Source organism: Talpa europaea, assembly GCF_964194135.1.
Source record: "Talpa europaea genome assembly, chromosome: 4".
NCBI classification, from domain to species: domain Eukaryota; kingdom Metazoa; phylum Chordata; class Mammalia; order Eulipotyphla; family Talpidae; genus Talpa; species Talpa europaea.
The window spans coordinates 103,926,217-103,944,271 of NC_140070.1; the positions used below are offsets into that span (position 1 = coordinate 103,926,217).

General features: G+C 42.4%; 1 protein-coding gene across 5 annotated transcripts in view; it reads right to left on the minus strand.

Moving 5' to 3' along the window:
• MYLK (myosin light chain kinase) overlaps positions 1–18,055 on the minus strand; it is a gene marked incomplete at both ends in the record, with an annotated part of 170,417 nt that overhangs the window by 118,663 nt on the left and 33,699 nt on the right. For all 5 annotated transcript variants that reach the window (XM_084232504.1, XM_084232500.1, XM_084232503.1 and 2 more), the window contains one exon: positions 6,261–6,468. In XM_084232504.1, coding sequence (XP_084088630.1) covers positions 6,261–6,468 — 208 coding nt within the window. The remainder of the gene's footprint in view (positions 1–6,260; positions 6,469–18,055) is intronic.

Consider the following 18,055-nt stretch of genomic DNA (forward strand, 5'->3'; position numbering starts at 1 on the left):
TCACAGGCACCCCAGTTCTCTTCTCTAGAGTCACTTTTCATTGTCATTCCCCAGGCCACACGAGGCCAAGCAACAGGTTTCCTTGAAATATTTGAGTCATGAAGATTGACTTTTTTTATCAATTTATCAGGAAGGAAACAATGACACTGAGATGAAAAAAATGTCCCCCTGTCAGATAGGATGGAGTGGCAGTCACCAGCGACTAGAAGTCGCACGGTGGGAAGTACAACATACAGGGAGGTAATTTTAAGCATGGATATGAGAAATTCTTAGCACTAACAAGCAACTCATCGTTGTTGGGGATTATGCAAAATGATGGTGTATCAAAGACTATTGGGACACATGGAAAAATGGTGACCAGAACAAAACCTACCTATTCAGTAAATAAAGGTAAAGTTAAAAAGATACCTGAGATAAAAGTAACTATACAGCATGTACCTCTAGCTCTAACAAAGAGGAGCAGTTCATCTAGAGAGCTATGTGCAGCCTGAAAATGGAAAAGGAATGATCAATGGGCAGAATCCAGTTCACTCAGTAATTAGAATGGGTATCGTTCCACAAACTGCCTGGCTTCATGGTCTAGACTTTCTACAGCTGACTCTGTCCTTCAGTTTTATTTCCCACTTCTCTCTGCTCCCTGACTCTGAGTTCGCCCCAGACCCAATTCTCTTTACTTTCCTTCCACCCCCATCACCTGAATTACAATCTGTTGCCCAACTGACTGGTTCTATCGGAACCAGCCCAAGTCCCCCAAGAAGATGTCACAGACCATTTCAGTCTCTAGGGCGCTCATTCTCTGAATTTACAACTGTGCTTGGAAAAACATGCTGCCTTATCACTGGAATTATGCTTTACATACTTTTAAACGTGTTTAGGTCTTATCTGACCAACCAGATTCTTGCAGAAAGGATCGGTAAAGCATTTTCTTTCCCATACAGTACCACGTTAAATTCTAAACACACCCTGATGTTGAATCTTAAACACATATAATAATGGGGTCAAGAAAGTTTCTTGAGGACAATCACCAAGTATTATTGTTCTTTAGATCCTAGCACAAAGTTAGCACATTCAATAAAATCTGATGAATGAAGAAGATTTTAGAATTATGAGCAACTAAGAAAAATCCAAATCCACAAAGGGCTGGAGATAGAGATGTGAGAAGGTGTGGAGGAGTAAGAGGTGGAAAAAAAAGACGACAGCGTTGATGGTAGAAATCAAAGTGGGCCAACAAGGAAAACTGGTGAATATTTGGAGGCCAGGCAAAGTAGAAGGTGAAAATAAAGAAGAAAAGAGAGCCAAAGCAAAGGAGATTTGGAAGTCATCTGTCAAGAACAGAACAAGACCCAGTAATTTGTCATCTGAGTCTTCTGTGTAGCAAAGAAGCAAGGCTTCTGCTAAGGCTGTCTTGATGCCTAACATTTCACAGCACAGAGAGACACCGGTGGGGCAAAAAGAAGAATTTTTATCTCTACCACATTTGTATTGTTAACTTTGATGAGACAGAAAAGGACAAAAACTCAGAGCATTTTAAGATTCTGACTGCCTTAAAAGAGCATATGGCTCAACAACAACAACAAAAAAAGGCCATTAGGGAATAGTATAGATTGAAAGGAATTTAAAAAGAATATAAATGGGAAATATAATTACAGGTATTTAAGAAAGTAGGAAAGTTAGATAAAAGAAAATAGTACAAAAGAATAAGGGAACAAAAAAAAAAAAAAACCAAAAAACCTCCAAAAGAAGGATCACGACAGACATTCTTGTGGAAAACAGTAATTTAAAACTCAGCCAATATAAATAGCCATGGACTCAAACTACATAATGTCATCAATCTAATCTTATGTGAAAAGAAAAGGGCCTGAGAAATATGTCCCTGAAAAAAGGTGATGGCAAAAAAGACGGCACAGTGGCATTTCCTACAAATGCAAAATCACCCAAGAAAGCTGGTGTCAGCAGAGCCAGTTACTCATGTAATTTAGGGCCACTCTTCCCCTTAAATCCCACAACATGGGGTCACTCTCCCTTCTGCTCCACATTCAAGGTGGGTTGGTGCCTAGTCCTCTCTCTCTTATTAGGTTCCTGCAACAGTGGTTTCATAGAGACAGAGAGAGAGCAGAAGCTGAAGTCCTGAGGGCCCTTCTCACTTTGCCTTTCTAGCCCACCACACAGCATCTTTGTATTTATTACTTGATATTTCTATAGCTCAAAAAGAAGACATGTGTCAATCATATTCTATGAAATAATTCAGGAACATTATAATCAAATACTTAGTACAAGGTTAATTTTATGTAACAATTTGACTGGACATAGGGTGTCTATATATTTGGTCAAACATTATTCTGGATGACATTAACATTTAAATAGGTAGAGTGAGTAAAACAGATTGCCCTCCCTAATATGGGTGGGCCTTGTCCAATCAGCTGAAAGCCTGAATACAATCAAAAGGGCTCATCCTCTCATCCTCCCTGAAATAAAGGTAAATTCCTCCTGCCTGTATGTCTTTGAGCCAGGACAGACACTGGTTTTCAAACAATCCAGAAGGTGAGTATGAGCCATGAGGACTCGATTTCCTTTGGGCCTGCAAGTGAGGCTTTCCCTGAATTCTAGAACTTATGTCTTTAAAATCAGCCCCCCATTTCTTGAACTAACTTAAGTGGCTCTCTGTTCCCTGAAATGCAAATGTCTTTCTCAGATTTAGACCTCCAGGTCTGGGGTACATCCATCATTTCAGCATTACCCCTCACTCTACCCCATGCCCAAGGTGCACTCTATGGATTACTCAGGGATGCTCACCACCTTCTTCATACATGTGGGTCTCTCTCTCTTTTTTTCTTCTGTATAAGCCTTGTTTATCTCTATTCAAATGGAAGCTTCTAGAGTGGTGCTGTCTAATATGATAGCCACTAGCCACATGGCTATTCTGAATTGAGATATATGGTCAGTATAAATTACATCCTAAATGTTGAAGGATATAAAATATCACATTAATAATATTTACATTACAATATGTTGAAATGAAGATACCTTGGATAAACGGGGTTAAGTAAAATTATTTTCACATGTTTTTTTTTTTAATGTGGCTACTGAAAATCTTAAAATTACTTATGTAGCTCATATTATGTTTCTCTTGACAGTGTTTTGCTAGAAAACAGGCCTGTGGCCCTCCATTAAAGAGAAGGACCCCAGCAGTAAGCACCTTGTCTCCTCCTTACTCTGCACCAAGTCTCTGTGACTATGCCCTCTGGAGATGGAGGGGTGTCAGAGCTGGCTGCAGAGAGCGTTTTCAGGGCCCAGACTAGGGTTGATTTTACTGCATCATGAATGGTCCTGTCATTAGGCATTTGTCCTCAATAAGGTTACTGTGTGTTTCTTACCATGGTTATCAAATTGGATACCAAATGAGGATGTTTTCTCTTTAATTCTCCATGCAAGGATTTCTCTCTGGAAGTATTTCTCAGGAATATTAACACCAGGCTCAAATATTACAAGGTGACTTACTGGATGCCTACTATTTGCCAGTGATGTGCTGATCCTTACACAACCCAGTTGGGGAGCCATGAGCCCCAATTTACAAAAAAGGAAAGGTTAATTTTCCCATAGTGAGAAATTAGTGGAGCTAAATATCTTTTGACAGCACTGCCTTCTAAGCTTGATAGCTACAAGGTTCAAAGCCTCCACATATGAATTACATCTCTCCTCTGTTCTTTCCAACTAAGAAGCACAAGTAAGAAGCATGGCACAGAGTTGGTCAGAAGGTGAGTGAGTTGCTATATCCATTTTGTAAAATTTTGGGTTAGCCTGGCATGTCAACAACATCCATGGGAGAAGTGGATTCTTCCAGGCCTGTGGTCTGTAGGATGGCCCAGAACCACATATGTACTAAAACTGGCCTTTGATGCAGAAACAGGATGTATACAGGACCCACTCACATTTTAAGAGGTGGCAGCCTTTAGGTCATTCTCCATCTTCTAGAGTTAGAAGGGATAAAACATCTAAAATGTGCTTGGGCCCCCATATTAAAGCCAAAGGGGAGTAGGCAGGGTTGAGAGCCTTAACCTTTACTCATTCTACTCTACCTCTCCCTGCCTTGTCAACTCTCCTCTGCCGCAAGTACACTGAGCTACTAAAAATGTTCCTGCTTAGCTGAAAAATCATCTCTAGCTTCCTCAATGATGAGAAGTGAAAAAAAAAAAAAGTTTCCTTTTACCTGTGGTTTATACACCTCCCCTGCATTCCAAGTCCACTCCAGTTTTCCTTTAAAATAGATCACAGAGAACCAGGCCTACCCAGGCTGCAGAGGCCACTGATCTCAAGCCTTTCATTCTGTAGGAACAGCGGTCCAGAGGTTTAAAGGCACACATCTGATTGGCAAAAGCTTGGCCTAGACCCTTGGACCAATGACTTGTAATTCCCTGTTTCCCTGGCTTCAAAGATAAAATCAGAAAAAGGGATGTGTTAAAGATGGAATTTTTGTCCCTCTCCAAATTTGCATGTTGAGTCCTAATCTCCAGCATGACTGTATTTGAGACAGGGCCTGTGAGAAGGTGTAAAAGTTAAATGAGGTCAGGATTGGGTCCTAATCCAACAGGGCTGGTGTCCTTACAAGAGAAGGAAGAGACACAGAGCTTTGTCTCTGCCTTGTGAAAGGTGGCTGTCTACAAAGTGGGAAGAAAGCCTTTGCTATAAACCAAACCCTGCCCGACCTAGATCTGGGAATTTCCAGCCTCCAGACTGTGATTAAGTAAATTTCTGTTGTTTAAATCATGCAGGTTGTGGTATTTTGTGTGGCAGCTAAGCAGACTAGTATTAGGGGAATATAGTAATTTTTATTGTGTGCCTCAGGTCAGAGTTTAGGCATTGAAAAGTGTATAATAGAGGGGAAAGCACAGCTTTAGAATTGGTTGAGATGAGGGCCATTCAGAGACTCTGACCAGGGGCCACTTTCCATCTGGAATGCTCAAGCCCAAAGGCACTTGAAGGTCATTAAAATGAATGAGTCACTCAGTTAAAGAATTTGGGTAAAGTATCCAAACTATGCATATTTGGTTCTTTGAAACAGCCTGTGCGATGCAGGGAAAACAGGGCAAGGAGTGGCCACTGATTTGTGTGAGCCTCATCTCCTTCTTCTAGAACCTTCTCTAACTATCTTATCCTCCACGTACTAGCCCTCACATACACTGACCCTTGAAAAACAGATTGGGAGGTTTGTCTGTGGGAGAGGAGAAAAGTGAATCTGCAAAGTAAGAAGAGTGAGTTTATAAGTTCTTGGGAAGGCAGGGTCCAGGGAACCTTGTCTTATTTGGAGGAACTGACAAATCCCTCCTGAAATCAGAACTTTAAGCATCAGCCAGAGACTTGAACTGGAAATTTTCTTACCAGTGATGCAGCTTCAACTTAGCACACACTGGTGGAGGAGAAGCTTACAATGTTTTTCCTGGAAATTTTAAAGTTAGTAAAAGGAATAGAATTTTTTTAAGTACAAAGAAAATAAAAGTCAAAATAACTAATCAATGTTAATATACAGATATGTTTATCGCCCTATATTTTTCTGAGTTGTATAAAATATTTTAAAATGGACATATAATACTTTGATCATACACACTGTTCATTCATTCTCCAAGTATTTCAGTCTCTACTACAGGGTAGGCAGGTCTCCAGAAGCTGGGATACAGTTGTGAAGGAGGTAAGTTCTCCTTCCTCCTAGAGCTTCCATTTAGTGGTGGGGTGGAGGAGACAGTGACATGTCAGGCAGTGATGAGTCCACAAAGAGAGAACTCTGGTGGAGTGAGAGGATGGAGTCATGGGATGCAGGATGGAGGTCAGAAAGGGCTCTCTAAGGAGGGGACATTTGCACAGAGACCTGAAGCAAGTGAGGGATCCAGTCATGTGCAGGGCTGTGACCCCAGTGGAGTGAGCAGAGTGAAGAGAGGTAGGAGATGGGTCGGGAGAGTCAGGTAGGGGCCAGGCAGGCCTCATGAGGCAGTGTGAAGAGTTTGGTCACTGTGTGAGGGGAAGTGAGCTGTGGGAAGGCTGGAATAGGAAAGTGAGGTGATTGGAACTTGACAAACATTGTCTCCTGGGGTGTCTCACTGGTCCGCAGAGTACATCTTTTCACTAGATTAAAAGGTATTGAGTTCAGGACACATGGGGGTGTGTTCTTATGGGTTCCCTTCCTGAGAGAGGGCTGGAACAGGGGGCTGCCGGCCTTGGAGAAACTGATGTCCCAGCTCCTACCAGGGCTCTCGCCTCCTGGGACTCACCTTCTACCGTCAACTCCACTGTCACCTGGCGGGCCCCACTACCATTGGTGGCTTCACAGGTATACTTCCCCTTGTCCTCCTCACGGACAGCATGAATCACCAGGCTGAAAGCTCCCCGGATGCCACAATCCAGCAGGAAGCGATCGCCACTGCTGATGGGTTGTCCGTTTCTATGCCATGTCACCTGGGGCTCTGGGTACCCCCGGACCTGCAAGGATAAGAAAGAATGAAAGTTTATTTAAGGGGCTCATCCATGTGCCTGGCACTGAGGCTTTACATGTGTTAAACTCATTGAAGCCTCATTACAATGTAAGGGTAGATACAACTTTTATCTCCACTTTAGAGATGAGGAAACTAAAGCAGAGTTTTGGTTCTCAAGATATCAAAGGTAGAAGGTGACAGAGTCAGATGTCCTGGTGCCAGAGTGACCAGACAAGTGACTCTCAAGTCTGCTTGTATACTATTAATAGAATCACTGGGTTAGGGAAGAGAGGGGGAGGCTTAAAAATCCTAGTGCCCAGACCGACCTTGGGTCAATGAAATCAGTATCCCGGGGAGTAGGGAGTGAAATGAGGACCCTGCCATGCACATGAATCATGTGTTAAAATGGAGATTCTGTATTCTGGGATGGAATCTGAGGTTCTGGTGTTCCAACAAGCTCTCAGGTGATGCTGAGGTTGCTGGTTCCTAGAACTCACCTTGAGTAGCAAGTTCCTCAACTAGAGCTGCCCAGTGTGGTGGCCACTGGCCAGCTGTGCGGAGTGAACACTTGAAATAATGGCTTGTCCTAACTGAGTGGTGCTGTGATTGTAAACTGTATACTGGGTTTTGAAGACATAAAATGAATAAAGAATATGAAATATCTCAATAACCTTAAAATTTTAATTACAGGTTGAAAAGGTGGTATTACTGATATGTTGGGTTTAAAATATATACTATTAAAATTAATTTCATCTGTTTCTTTGTATTTTTTTAAATGTGGTTACCAGAAAAGTTATTCTGGACTGTGCTATTTCTCTAATAACATCTGAGTGAGTGCTTAGTGTTAAGAACTTTTATAAGTACTTGAAGCATCTGAGACTCATAATAACTTGTGCAGAGAGAAGATTTTCCCCAAAGAGGGGAACATGCTGAGAGATGAATTCCAAGAAATCACTTTGGGTCTCGAAGAAAGAAAATTTCCTGAGGGTCCTCAAACCCCTGGAACTCAACAGGCCCTTCAGGGTGGATTCATCTTTGGAGAAGCAGGACTCAGACTGGCCCACCATGCACAGCTTGGGATAAAGGCTGTGGTTTCAGCACTGGAGAGTACACAGAGGTCATCATGTTACAAAATGTATTAGCAATAACTTTTATCTGTATACCCACTCTAAGATGAGAGAGAATGGATACAGATGTGTGAAAGCAAAATTCATTAGCTGACTCCAAACTGCATTTACAAAAACAGCCTTCAATGGCCGCCAGCACTAATCCTCCTCACACCCCCCAGCTGGGTCAGAGAGGATCCTGTGTCACTAGGTGGGAAATGGCAAGTGTCCTAACTCAGTTCATTCCCTAAGTGTGCTAAGGGAAGAAAAAACCTTGCAATGAGCGTCAGTAGTCACCACTGAACCGTGCTCTTTCCTTCCCAGGGGTTCAACCCCCAACGCATCCTTAAACTCATTGCTCAGCAGCCAGGATGCAGATGTCTTCCTGGAGGAGGACCTGAAATTCCAGGGGAAATCCCCACAGTGAACAGTCCCCTCTTAGGTTATTCCATCATTACCTTTAGACTGCCAGTTTATGAATCGCCCCATCCTCACTAACTTGTACTCAGGTCTCAAAGTGAAAGAATCGAAAGCCAAAGAAAACTAAACCAGTATTACCCAACTATCAAAACCTAACCTATTTTCATGACAAAAATTGAGTACCTATGAGAGAATGCTGAGATTCCGAAGTCACATCCCCCTGAAGCATGACAACAATGTGTGAGGCCACTGCAACCGCACCAAAGTTCATCCTGTCCAGGTTATGTGTGTTGAAGAGAACACAGTCATTCGGTCAGATAAGGTCTCACATCCATTATAACAGGAAGTGAAGTATTATCAGCCTCTCTGTTCCTCTTACTTAACTATTGCTTTTCTGATATTTCTGCAAATGACATTCCTGATCTTTGTAAAATAGAAAGAAAAAAGTTTAAATAAAAATGTGTTCTTTTTTATCAGTGTCTGTATAATGAATGTAGAGCATAATCATTCATTAATTTATTAAGGCCCTCAGGTGGAAAGAAAAGTACTACACAAACAAACATTAGGCATGTTTGAAGGTGACAAATGTCACATACCCATATCCATCTTGTGATGCCATCTTGGCACAAAGGTTCGTACAAAGGTACATTGGACAATTACTTTGTTAAAAACCTTATTTTTCTCATTTTCAGAAAACAGCCTAGCAAAGAAACTCCTACAGAAGGAAGCTGCTTTGGAATCTGGTCACATTGTGAATTTGCAAATCATCATTATCTTCTCCTCCACCCAGTTAGGAGGACTTGCCTAACCTCCAGATGATCATGCAGCCTTCTATCAGCTTCAGAGAAAGGGAGTGCAGAGCACTGTAATTGGAGGAGATTAATCATTCACTACACCAGAGGTATCCTCAGCATTCCATTAGCCAGTACTCTGGCCCCCTGCAGCAGGGCCAACTCGAGGCCCATCGTGCCCTGAGGTTTCAATGATTAACTTGGGACATTGCAATTGTTTCAGACCTCAGGGACATGGATCCTTCTTTTCCTATAAATTTTACACATATACACACATACACATCCCAGATTTACCTCTGAAATGCCCTGTTAAAATCAATATCCAGGGATTTTTAAACTCAGAAAGCTGCAGTCGGCCTTGGGACTATTGTGCTCCTGGCATTTGAAGCAAAGGTAGGAATTTCTGTGACCTTGCTCAGTTCCAAAGACTAAATGATTTGCAACTACAATTCATGTCCTCCTAACATGGGAAAAACTTGTTCCAACTATTACCTAACACTACATAAGAATTATTCAATTTTAATTAAACCCATTTTTACTCTTTGCCTACTACTATCCTGTCTGGGGAAGGAAGCCTTGGTTCACATCTTGGGATGCAAGACAACAGCCTGCCCTCCCTGGGATTCTTCAGCACACACAGGCCTTTAGCCAAGAAGCCATAGCTGAGGTTTTTACAGTCCAATCTGAGCGCACAGTGAAAACCCACTAATGCCCTGGTTTTCAGAGGGCTTCCACAGATAGAATCGTTTTTAAAGGTTACTAATATTTATTTATTTAATTTCTGTTTTGTAAAATTGTATTTTTTTAAATAGAGTTAATGGTTTAGAACACTGTATAAGATTTGGGGGCACAGGCTCACAGCTCTTCAGATGTATGTGACCACATCACAACCACCACCATAGTCCACTGGACTCCCCTTCCCACTTGCCACCTGCCTCACCCCACTCCCCCTCTGGTAGTCTCAATTCTACAGTAAGATTCTAGGGTTTGTTTTGGTTTAGTTTTGTCTGGTCCTTTGTTTTGTTTCTCTATATTCCACATGAGTGAAGTCATCCAGTATTTGTCTTTCTTCTTCTGATTTATTTCTCTTAGAATAATTTCCTCCCGTTCAATCCATGTTTTCGCAAATGGTAAGAGTTCATCTTTTTTTTTTTTAAGTAACTGAGTAGTATTCCATTGTGTATATACAACAGATTTTCTTTATTCACTCACCTGTCCTTGGCCAATAATCCATATCTTGATTATTGTAAATAGTGCTACAATGAACATAGGATTGAGTATATCTTCAAATTAGTGTTTTTGCACTCTTTTAGTAGATACCTAGGAATGAAATTGCTGGATCATATGATATCTCTATTTTTAATATTTTGAGGGAATTTCATACTGTTTTCCATAGGAGCTAGAGTAGGCTACATTCCCACGGTGTTTGAGGGTTCCTTTTTCTCCCTATCCTCTCCAACACTTGTTTCTGTTTTTGTTTTTGTTTTTTAATGTGGGCCATTCTCAAGGATGTGAGACTATGTATAGAATCTTATTTGGTCTTTGAAATACTATGAGGGAGATTTCTTGGGTTGGGTTTCTCAGCAGCAGAACCAAAGGTAGTGGTTCAGGGAACCCTATCTGCAAACCTTAGTCGACACTCAGAGAGGCTGAGAAATGGGTATACTAGGGAATGGGTATACTGGCCTGCTGGGGGGTGGGTCTATGGATAGGGCACCCACAGCATCCATGACAGCACACAAAGCCAATCATATGCTAAGTCTTCAAGTTAACTGGTTGTCTCTCTGTCCTTTCTGTACAAATTTTTAGTGAGTCAACTACCTAGAACCCAAACCACTGGTGTCTATTTCTAATAGACCATAAATCTCTTCTAGGTTAAAGCAGTATCTGCTTTCCACTTTGGGAAAAAGTCAGAGTTCACAGAAGATGTGGCCACACCATAAACCAGTTTTGGGTTACTCCCTCAGAGTAACAGTGCTATATACTAAATGTATCTGTCTCTCCAAAATCCATACATTGAAACCAATTCCTCAATGTGATGGCATCAGGAAGTGTTAGAACAGGGTCTTTGGGAGGTGCTGAGGTCATGAGGGTGGAACTCTCATGAATGGGGAAAAAGAGACCTTGGAAGTCGCCCTCAACTCTTCTACTATATGAGGACACAGTGAAAAGACAGCCATCTGTGAACCAAGAAGTGGGCCCTCACTAGACACTGAACCTGCTTCACTAGATACTGAATCTGCTGGTGCATACAGCCACTACAACTGTGAAATGAATTTCCATTGTTTAAGCCAGTTGGTATATAAGATCTCTTTCACAGCAGCCTGAATTATCTCAGGAAGGCAGAACTGGCTCCTTGATGTGCCCCAGACAACGCTGGGAGAGTCAGTGGTACAGAAGGACTGCCTGAGAGTGGGAACCAACTCCTGGTTTCCTCTTTAGATTGTAATTCCCTCCTTTTATTGAAGAGACAGCGGTTTTTAATGGTCCTTTCCATCTCTGAAGTAGTATAGCTCTAAACAGTGACCCACATAGCCACTGGGGGCATATTCTTTCCTGTCTCTCCATTCTCCTCTGGGTCCACCCACAGCCTTAGTACTCGCTAATCCTCCATATGGGAAAGCCAAGTAACCACAGAAGAAATGCCCATGAACACGAATAGGCAGCCCTGACTTTTCACCATAATGAGTTTCTGGAAACAGCCCCAAGGCGGGTCATTCTAAGGAAAATCCTATTTTTGCCACAGTAACCACATCTAATTGGAGGTTGTGTTTATTGAGCAAAAGTCCAGGATCAAGTAAATCAAGGACATAACCAATAACTTGTCATAAAAATAAAGATTCAGTAACCATAACCCCTATAATAATTTAAAATAACGAAACTGTGTTCCAGTTCCATAAAATGTCCTCAAAACCCTTTACAGCCTCAAAAGGTCTTTAAAAGGAAAGGGGCCTCATTCCACATGGCTTGCATGAGGAGAAAGCTGGGCTGCTTGACGGCTGTTGACTGCTATGTCACACCCACCTGTGTACCAGAGAGACATATTTCCAGAACCTGGTGCTGCCTTGAAATTACTTAGTGACTCAAAATGAATTGTTCTTAAGGTCACTAAGTCTCCTGAATTTTCTCAAAAACATGTGAAGGGCTTACCATTGAGTCCAAGGCACACAGGTTACCAGAGTCTGAGCCCAGAGCGGTGGCAGGTGCTCCATTTCTATAACCCCTGCAAGATTCAGAACAACACATCTGCCTTCTTCTTAGCTTGGGGGCAGTAGAAAGGGGGTGATGCTGCCGCTTTTGATAATCTCCTGCGTGTTTTTTGTTCCTAGGTAGGCCTCTCCTTACCTGCACACTCCAAGTTCACAGGGCAGCCAAGGCCGACTACCAGCCAGGTCTGAGCAAGGGAAGCAACTGGAGAGATGGAGGGAGACCAAAAAGAGAGAAACCTGGACTGCTCTCAAGCCAAGGACAGACTGCCAGCAGGACGTGGGGGAGTGGAGCAATCCACAAAGTCGAATGAGCAGTGAGCTAGGAACTCTTAGAGCTGGAAATAACAGATTCAGGAGTTGTCAATAAACACTTATTTGAATCTTGTTGAGCAATTGAATTGATGCTGGGAAATGCTGAGCCTGAAGGACAGGACACAGAGGAAACCTGTCAGACAGATTGTCCCCAAAGGTAGACAAAACCGATTCTACAACACAATTGTCTATAGGTACAGACAGCTAGCTACCTGCCTGTTAGAAGGCAGCTTCTTCTATAAAAAATACGTTCTCCTGTGATAAATGATGTGTACAGGGCTGATGATTTAAGAACTGAAATATAATAGGAAATAAACCAATGGTGTTGAGGAATGAGTTGAAGAAGCATCCTCGCCCATTTCCAGGTATAAGCTCATCCAAGCAATACATGGATAGGATACACAGAAAGGAGAATTAAAACACTGAAACCCCAATCAAATTACACCACAAAAAATGTCTATAAAACTTACATCATGGATATATTACAGGGTGAAGAGTGAACGGAGCTCCATGGGCACGCATGGCCAAGCTCAGGGGGCTGTGTCTGTGTCAGCAACTGGCGCGTGGCCCCACAGACAGGCACTTAATTAAAGCTTTGAGTAATCCCATTGCCAACAGTCCAAAGCCTTAAACGAACCCACAGAATCCATTAGGAAGAGAGCATACCAGCTAAAAACAGCAATTAGTGAGAGGTTTAAACTGCTGGAAGCTCTCTGCCCCGGTCCCACTTGTGAATCAGTGAGAGTGAAAGTGGTTCTATGAAAAATAAGATCAGAATAGAGAGAACCATTCCTCAAACTGACTTAGCAAAAGCCACATGGAGCTGAAGCTGAAATTCTCTGTGCTGTGATCAGTCAGTTGCACCTTCCATGGAAGGTTTCCCTTTCTCATGGCTCAAGACAGAAACACCCCCACATCCTACATCTGCAAGTCTGAGAACTTCTTGATTCACTTGCTGAGAACACAGAGCAGGCTAGAGTTTGGCAGCCTGGGGTTATACCTCAGGCCCTTTGGAATCTTTCCCCCAAAATAACTATTTCCTTACATCTAGATCAAGCTTATTGACACATGCAACTTTCTGATTCCCTCTTAATGATAACAAGCATCTGAAACTCATTGAAGCAGTCCACCAAAGAGAGATAATTCTAAGGGTACTTCTCACATTGATGCTTTCCTAATTCTTCCAGATTTGTAGTTTTCAAGTAAAAACAAGTGTCTTTCTATTTGGGCTCTGAGTCCCTCTGGGATGACTATGGGGTCCTGCCTCACATGGGACCTCCCCTGGATTTCTGCCTTTACTCCCTCTCACAAGGGGCTTCCAGGGACTTAGTATTTCCAGCTGGTGAGGTGGGTCTAGGAGCTCACTGTCCAGTGAGCTGTTGAGATAAACTCTTAGACATGTTAAGAAGCAGGTGCCTTGGTTTCGCTTTAATTTGCTCAGAATCTCCTGTCCACCTTTTAGGGTAAGTCCCTCCTTGGAGGAACTGCTCTCTACCTCTCTTCCTGGCAAAGTAAGTCTGATGGAGACAATATCAGTCAGTTGCCTTCCTCCTGGCCACAGTGCTTGAGGCCCCAAAACGGGCATATGGTCCAAGCTGGACAATCAGCTCTTCCCTCTAACAGTCACTAATGCCCTGACACTGTCAGGGATTCCCAAGAAACTGGGAAAATGTAGGCCTGAAGCTGAATAAAGCCCTCCTCTCCCATCCCCCCTCCCCATTTTACTCCCACCCAACAGGCAGAATAAGACATCCCATAAGAGATGTCTTATGTGACAATAAGAAAAGAAGAAATGGAGACACCATCTGACAGAGCCAGGATGGACTCCAAATCTACCCAGTTCTCCGGGACAATACATCTCTTCTGTTTAACCCAGGCAGAATTGATTTCTGTCACTTACAAGAGTCCTGACTCATTCAGGAAGGTATACATATGACAGCCCTATGCGTGAATGCTGACTGCAGCAGCGACCAGCTTCCAGGCTTTGCGCAACTTATTTATCTAGTCCTCACTTTACACAACTGTGAGATGGGATGATACCAGTATCCATTTCCACAGGGAAGTTTATGACCAAGTGAGACAGCACATAAACTCTAGCAATTGCTTTAGTCTAAAGATTAGATCTTCAGAAAAATGCAGCTCTCCCAAGACTGATTATCTGTATCTAAGCAGATGTCTCTCTTTTCCTTTCTCCTTTTCCTAATAAACCTGTCCCTTGAAAATGTTAAAAAATAAAAGCTTAGATCTTCCTGTTATTCTGTTCTTCAAAGTTACTGATTCTTTATAATATGGTACCCTAGAATCCATTCAGTTCCCAGCTTTGTTAATAGTGTGAGCGAAACTGTTTTTGCCCTAAGGAATATCAGGACTTATAAACTTCTGAATTTGTCGGGACCCAAATTACACAACTCAAATTCCTATAGATGGCTTCACCCCCTTCCCTTTTTTTAAAATACATGCTTAATTAGATTAAAAAACCCTAACATTTGATTGAAAAACGCTTTCTACTTTAACTGAACTGGCATGTTATTTTTATTTAAAGAGGTAAGCCCCATTTGAAAAGTGATTTTGCTTTTATAAAACATCAAAGCACATTTTAAACAGATATCCAGTCTTCCATTTTATTGCACCATCATGCCACCCTGTAATACCATATGCACCACTGAAACAGAGACCATCCTCTTAATTTCTGCTTCACTGACTAACGCAGCCCTGGAATTTGAAGGGCATTAGTGACTGTCAGGAACTAAATCTGGGGTAATAAATCTAGAGTTTCTAGACAGTCATGGTTGGGCCTGGAGAGAGAATGAAAGGCCCATTTCACTAGCAGAAGGGAGGAAGTATAAGGCTACTCCCCAAATAAGAGAGACCACTTGGCAATGCATCCCATCCCCTCCAACAACAAAGCCCAGATGCCATAAGACGCTGAAACCAGTCCCTGGTTGTGCTGGCAAAGTCCTGTCCTGCGAGGACTACCTGAGAACGTGAGGCAATTGTGCTTAAAAGCAGAGGTGAATAAAAGCAAACTGAGGTCCCAACAACCCAAAGAAACTTGGTCTCTTTGACTTAGTGTCCAACTTTTGACCTCTATAAGCTGTCCCTCTGACTCCACACCTGCTCCCCACGAAGCGAGTTCTGCTGGGGTTCTCCCAGGTGACCTCTGTAAGGTGGGGTAAGTACGTGGGGCTTTGGCAGCAGGATCTTCATGCTGCCTGCATCAATATGGCCAGACTGCATCTATGTAACACTGCTGGAAAATATCTGGCACACGTGGCAGAGATCAGCCACTGGCAGGATGTCCACCCAGGTCTCAGCTGCCCAAAGGCATCCCAATATACACAGAGAATCATGCCAGGTAAGGAATCAAAAGTTGCTCCTGTGCAGTCAGCATCTGCATATCAGGCTAAAAACACACTCAAACATGTGTTCTTAAAATGTTTTGTCTCACCAAGGTAATAGATGTGCATGGTCAAAACATGGATGGGTTTGACCAGAAGTCATAAATACAAAAAGTGGGCCCCTGCTCTATCCCCTCAAACCCTAATAGGCACTTCCTTGAGACAATGATCTTTAACTCTTTCAGCCATTTCTTCCAGTATTTTCTTCCAAACAACAGCTTTGTACAACTTCTACTTTATTCTTTTTTAATTTTAGACATTATTTACTAACTTCTTTTATGGAAGGTGAGGTTTTAGCTCTCAATTCTTCCCCCCACACAAACCCTTGCCCTATCCTCCAAAAATTATATCACCATTTTTGTTATGTTTTCTATATAGCTTTTGATTCATTTTAACTCTGCTCAGATACATAGTATATTACAATTAAATTCCTTGAACTTTTCAGTTTTCCTGGAGTTAGTATCTATCACATTTTTAGTTTGCCTTGTTTTTAAGAACCCCAGCCTTTTGAGAGAATGATAAAATTCTCCTCAATAATAGTCAAACATATCAGATAATTAATCCATCAGCAGCATTATTCACAATAGCCAAAAGAGGGAAGCAACCCCAGTAGATGAATGGGTTAAAAAAAAAAAGTGACACACAAACACAATGAATTTTTTTTAAAGATTTATTTATTTATACATACAAGAACTGGGGTAGAGTGGGGAACAAAACAGGCAGACTGACTGAAATACACTGCTGAGGGGAGCAGCAGGCAAGTCAGGAGAGGTCTGCTGTGCCATGTGGGTTGTTCCCTGGCAGCCGAGGATCAAACTCATGCTGCCAAGGCTGTGGATTGTTTCATAGTGCGGCGCTTAACCCCTTGCACCACCAGGGAGGCCCAACACAATGAAATATTATTTTGTCCTAAAAAGGAAAGAAACCTTGACGCATGTTTCAACATGAATGGACCTTGAAGGTATCATGCTGAGTGAAAAAAGACAGACATAAAAAGATAAATACTATATAACTGTACTTATATGACTGAGGTACCTAGAATATTCAAGTTTATAGAGACAGAATGTAGAACGGTGGTTGGCAGGGCCTGGGGGGAAGAAGAAAATGGGAAGTTGATTAATGAGTTATTGTTTAACAGAGTTTCAGTTTTATAAGATGAAAAAAGTTTGGGAAATGGATGGTGGTGATAGCTACAAAACAATGTACTCAGTGCCCTAAACTGTAAACTTAAAAATGGTTCAAGTGGTCAATTTTATGTTTTGTATGTTTCACACACATACACATACACATACACATACACACACACACACACACAAAATCAGTGAGTCCTATATATGTGGACCTACTGAACTTTATTTTGTTTCACTATCTATATGTTTATACTTTTGGCAAACACCACACTCTTTAGCACAATTGCTTCATGTTGTGTTAAAATCAAGAAATAAAAATATGAAAAATGTAAATTAGATCAAAATCACTTCTCTATTTAAAATTTTTCTAATGGTTTCTCATTACTTTAAGAATGAAATCTAATTAGGCGGCTCACAGACCCTAGGTGCCCTGGCCATGCCTATTTTTCTTCCCCCTCTGTCCATTATATTCCTGCCACGTTGGCCTTGGCCTTCTTCTCTAGGCCAAGACTAAGACAAGAGCAAAGACTAAGACAGCAGGTTCTCCACTTGGGAGTGGCTTCCCCTAGGTGCCGGATGGCAGGGGTGCACAATGCATCAGAGTAGGCTGTTTAGTGCCATAGAAGAGAAGCCTGCAGAAGAATTGGAATAGGGGAGGGTGGTGAAGAGCCCTGTGGGTTAGGAGGGGAAAGCAGGAACCCTGGGGCCACCCCCCAATACATCATTCTGCCCTGAGGGGGCCAGGTAGAGGTTGACTGGGAGAGCTGGGGGTTTAAAGGAACCAGCCTTTCAAGTTTAACTGGAGGAGGGATAGTTCCCAGTAGCTCTGCCAACCTTACAGCATTCCCTCAGGGACCCAGAGATGGGATGGATGTGCTGTGAAGGTCACTCGTCAACCTGGGACGATTCTAGATTAGGGCGGGGCAAATGCAGCTTGGGAGGAGTCCTGGGGCTCCCTTTGCTTCTCGCTAGACAATCCCAGTGTAACCAAAGCAGCCCACCTCAGACACATCTGCATGATTAATCACTCCTGCCAATTTAGTTCCAGACAGTGCGACTCTCCCACAAACTATTGTTCAGGAATTTTAGGACCAGCCCCATGGGACACATGAAAGAGAGAAGAAACAAATGTGAATGACCCTCAAATAAGATCCCATTGTGAACAAGCATATGTGTGTGGTGCTTCTCTGGGTGTTTATTGGTGGTATGTTTGGGGCAGGAAAATGCC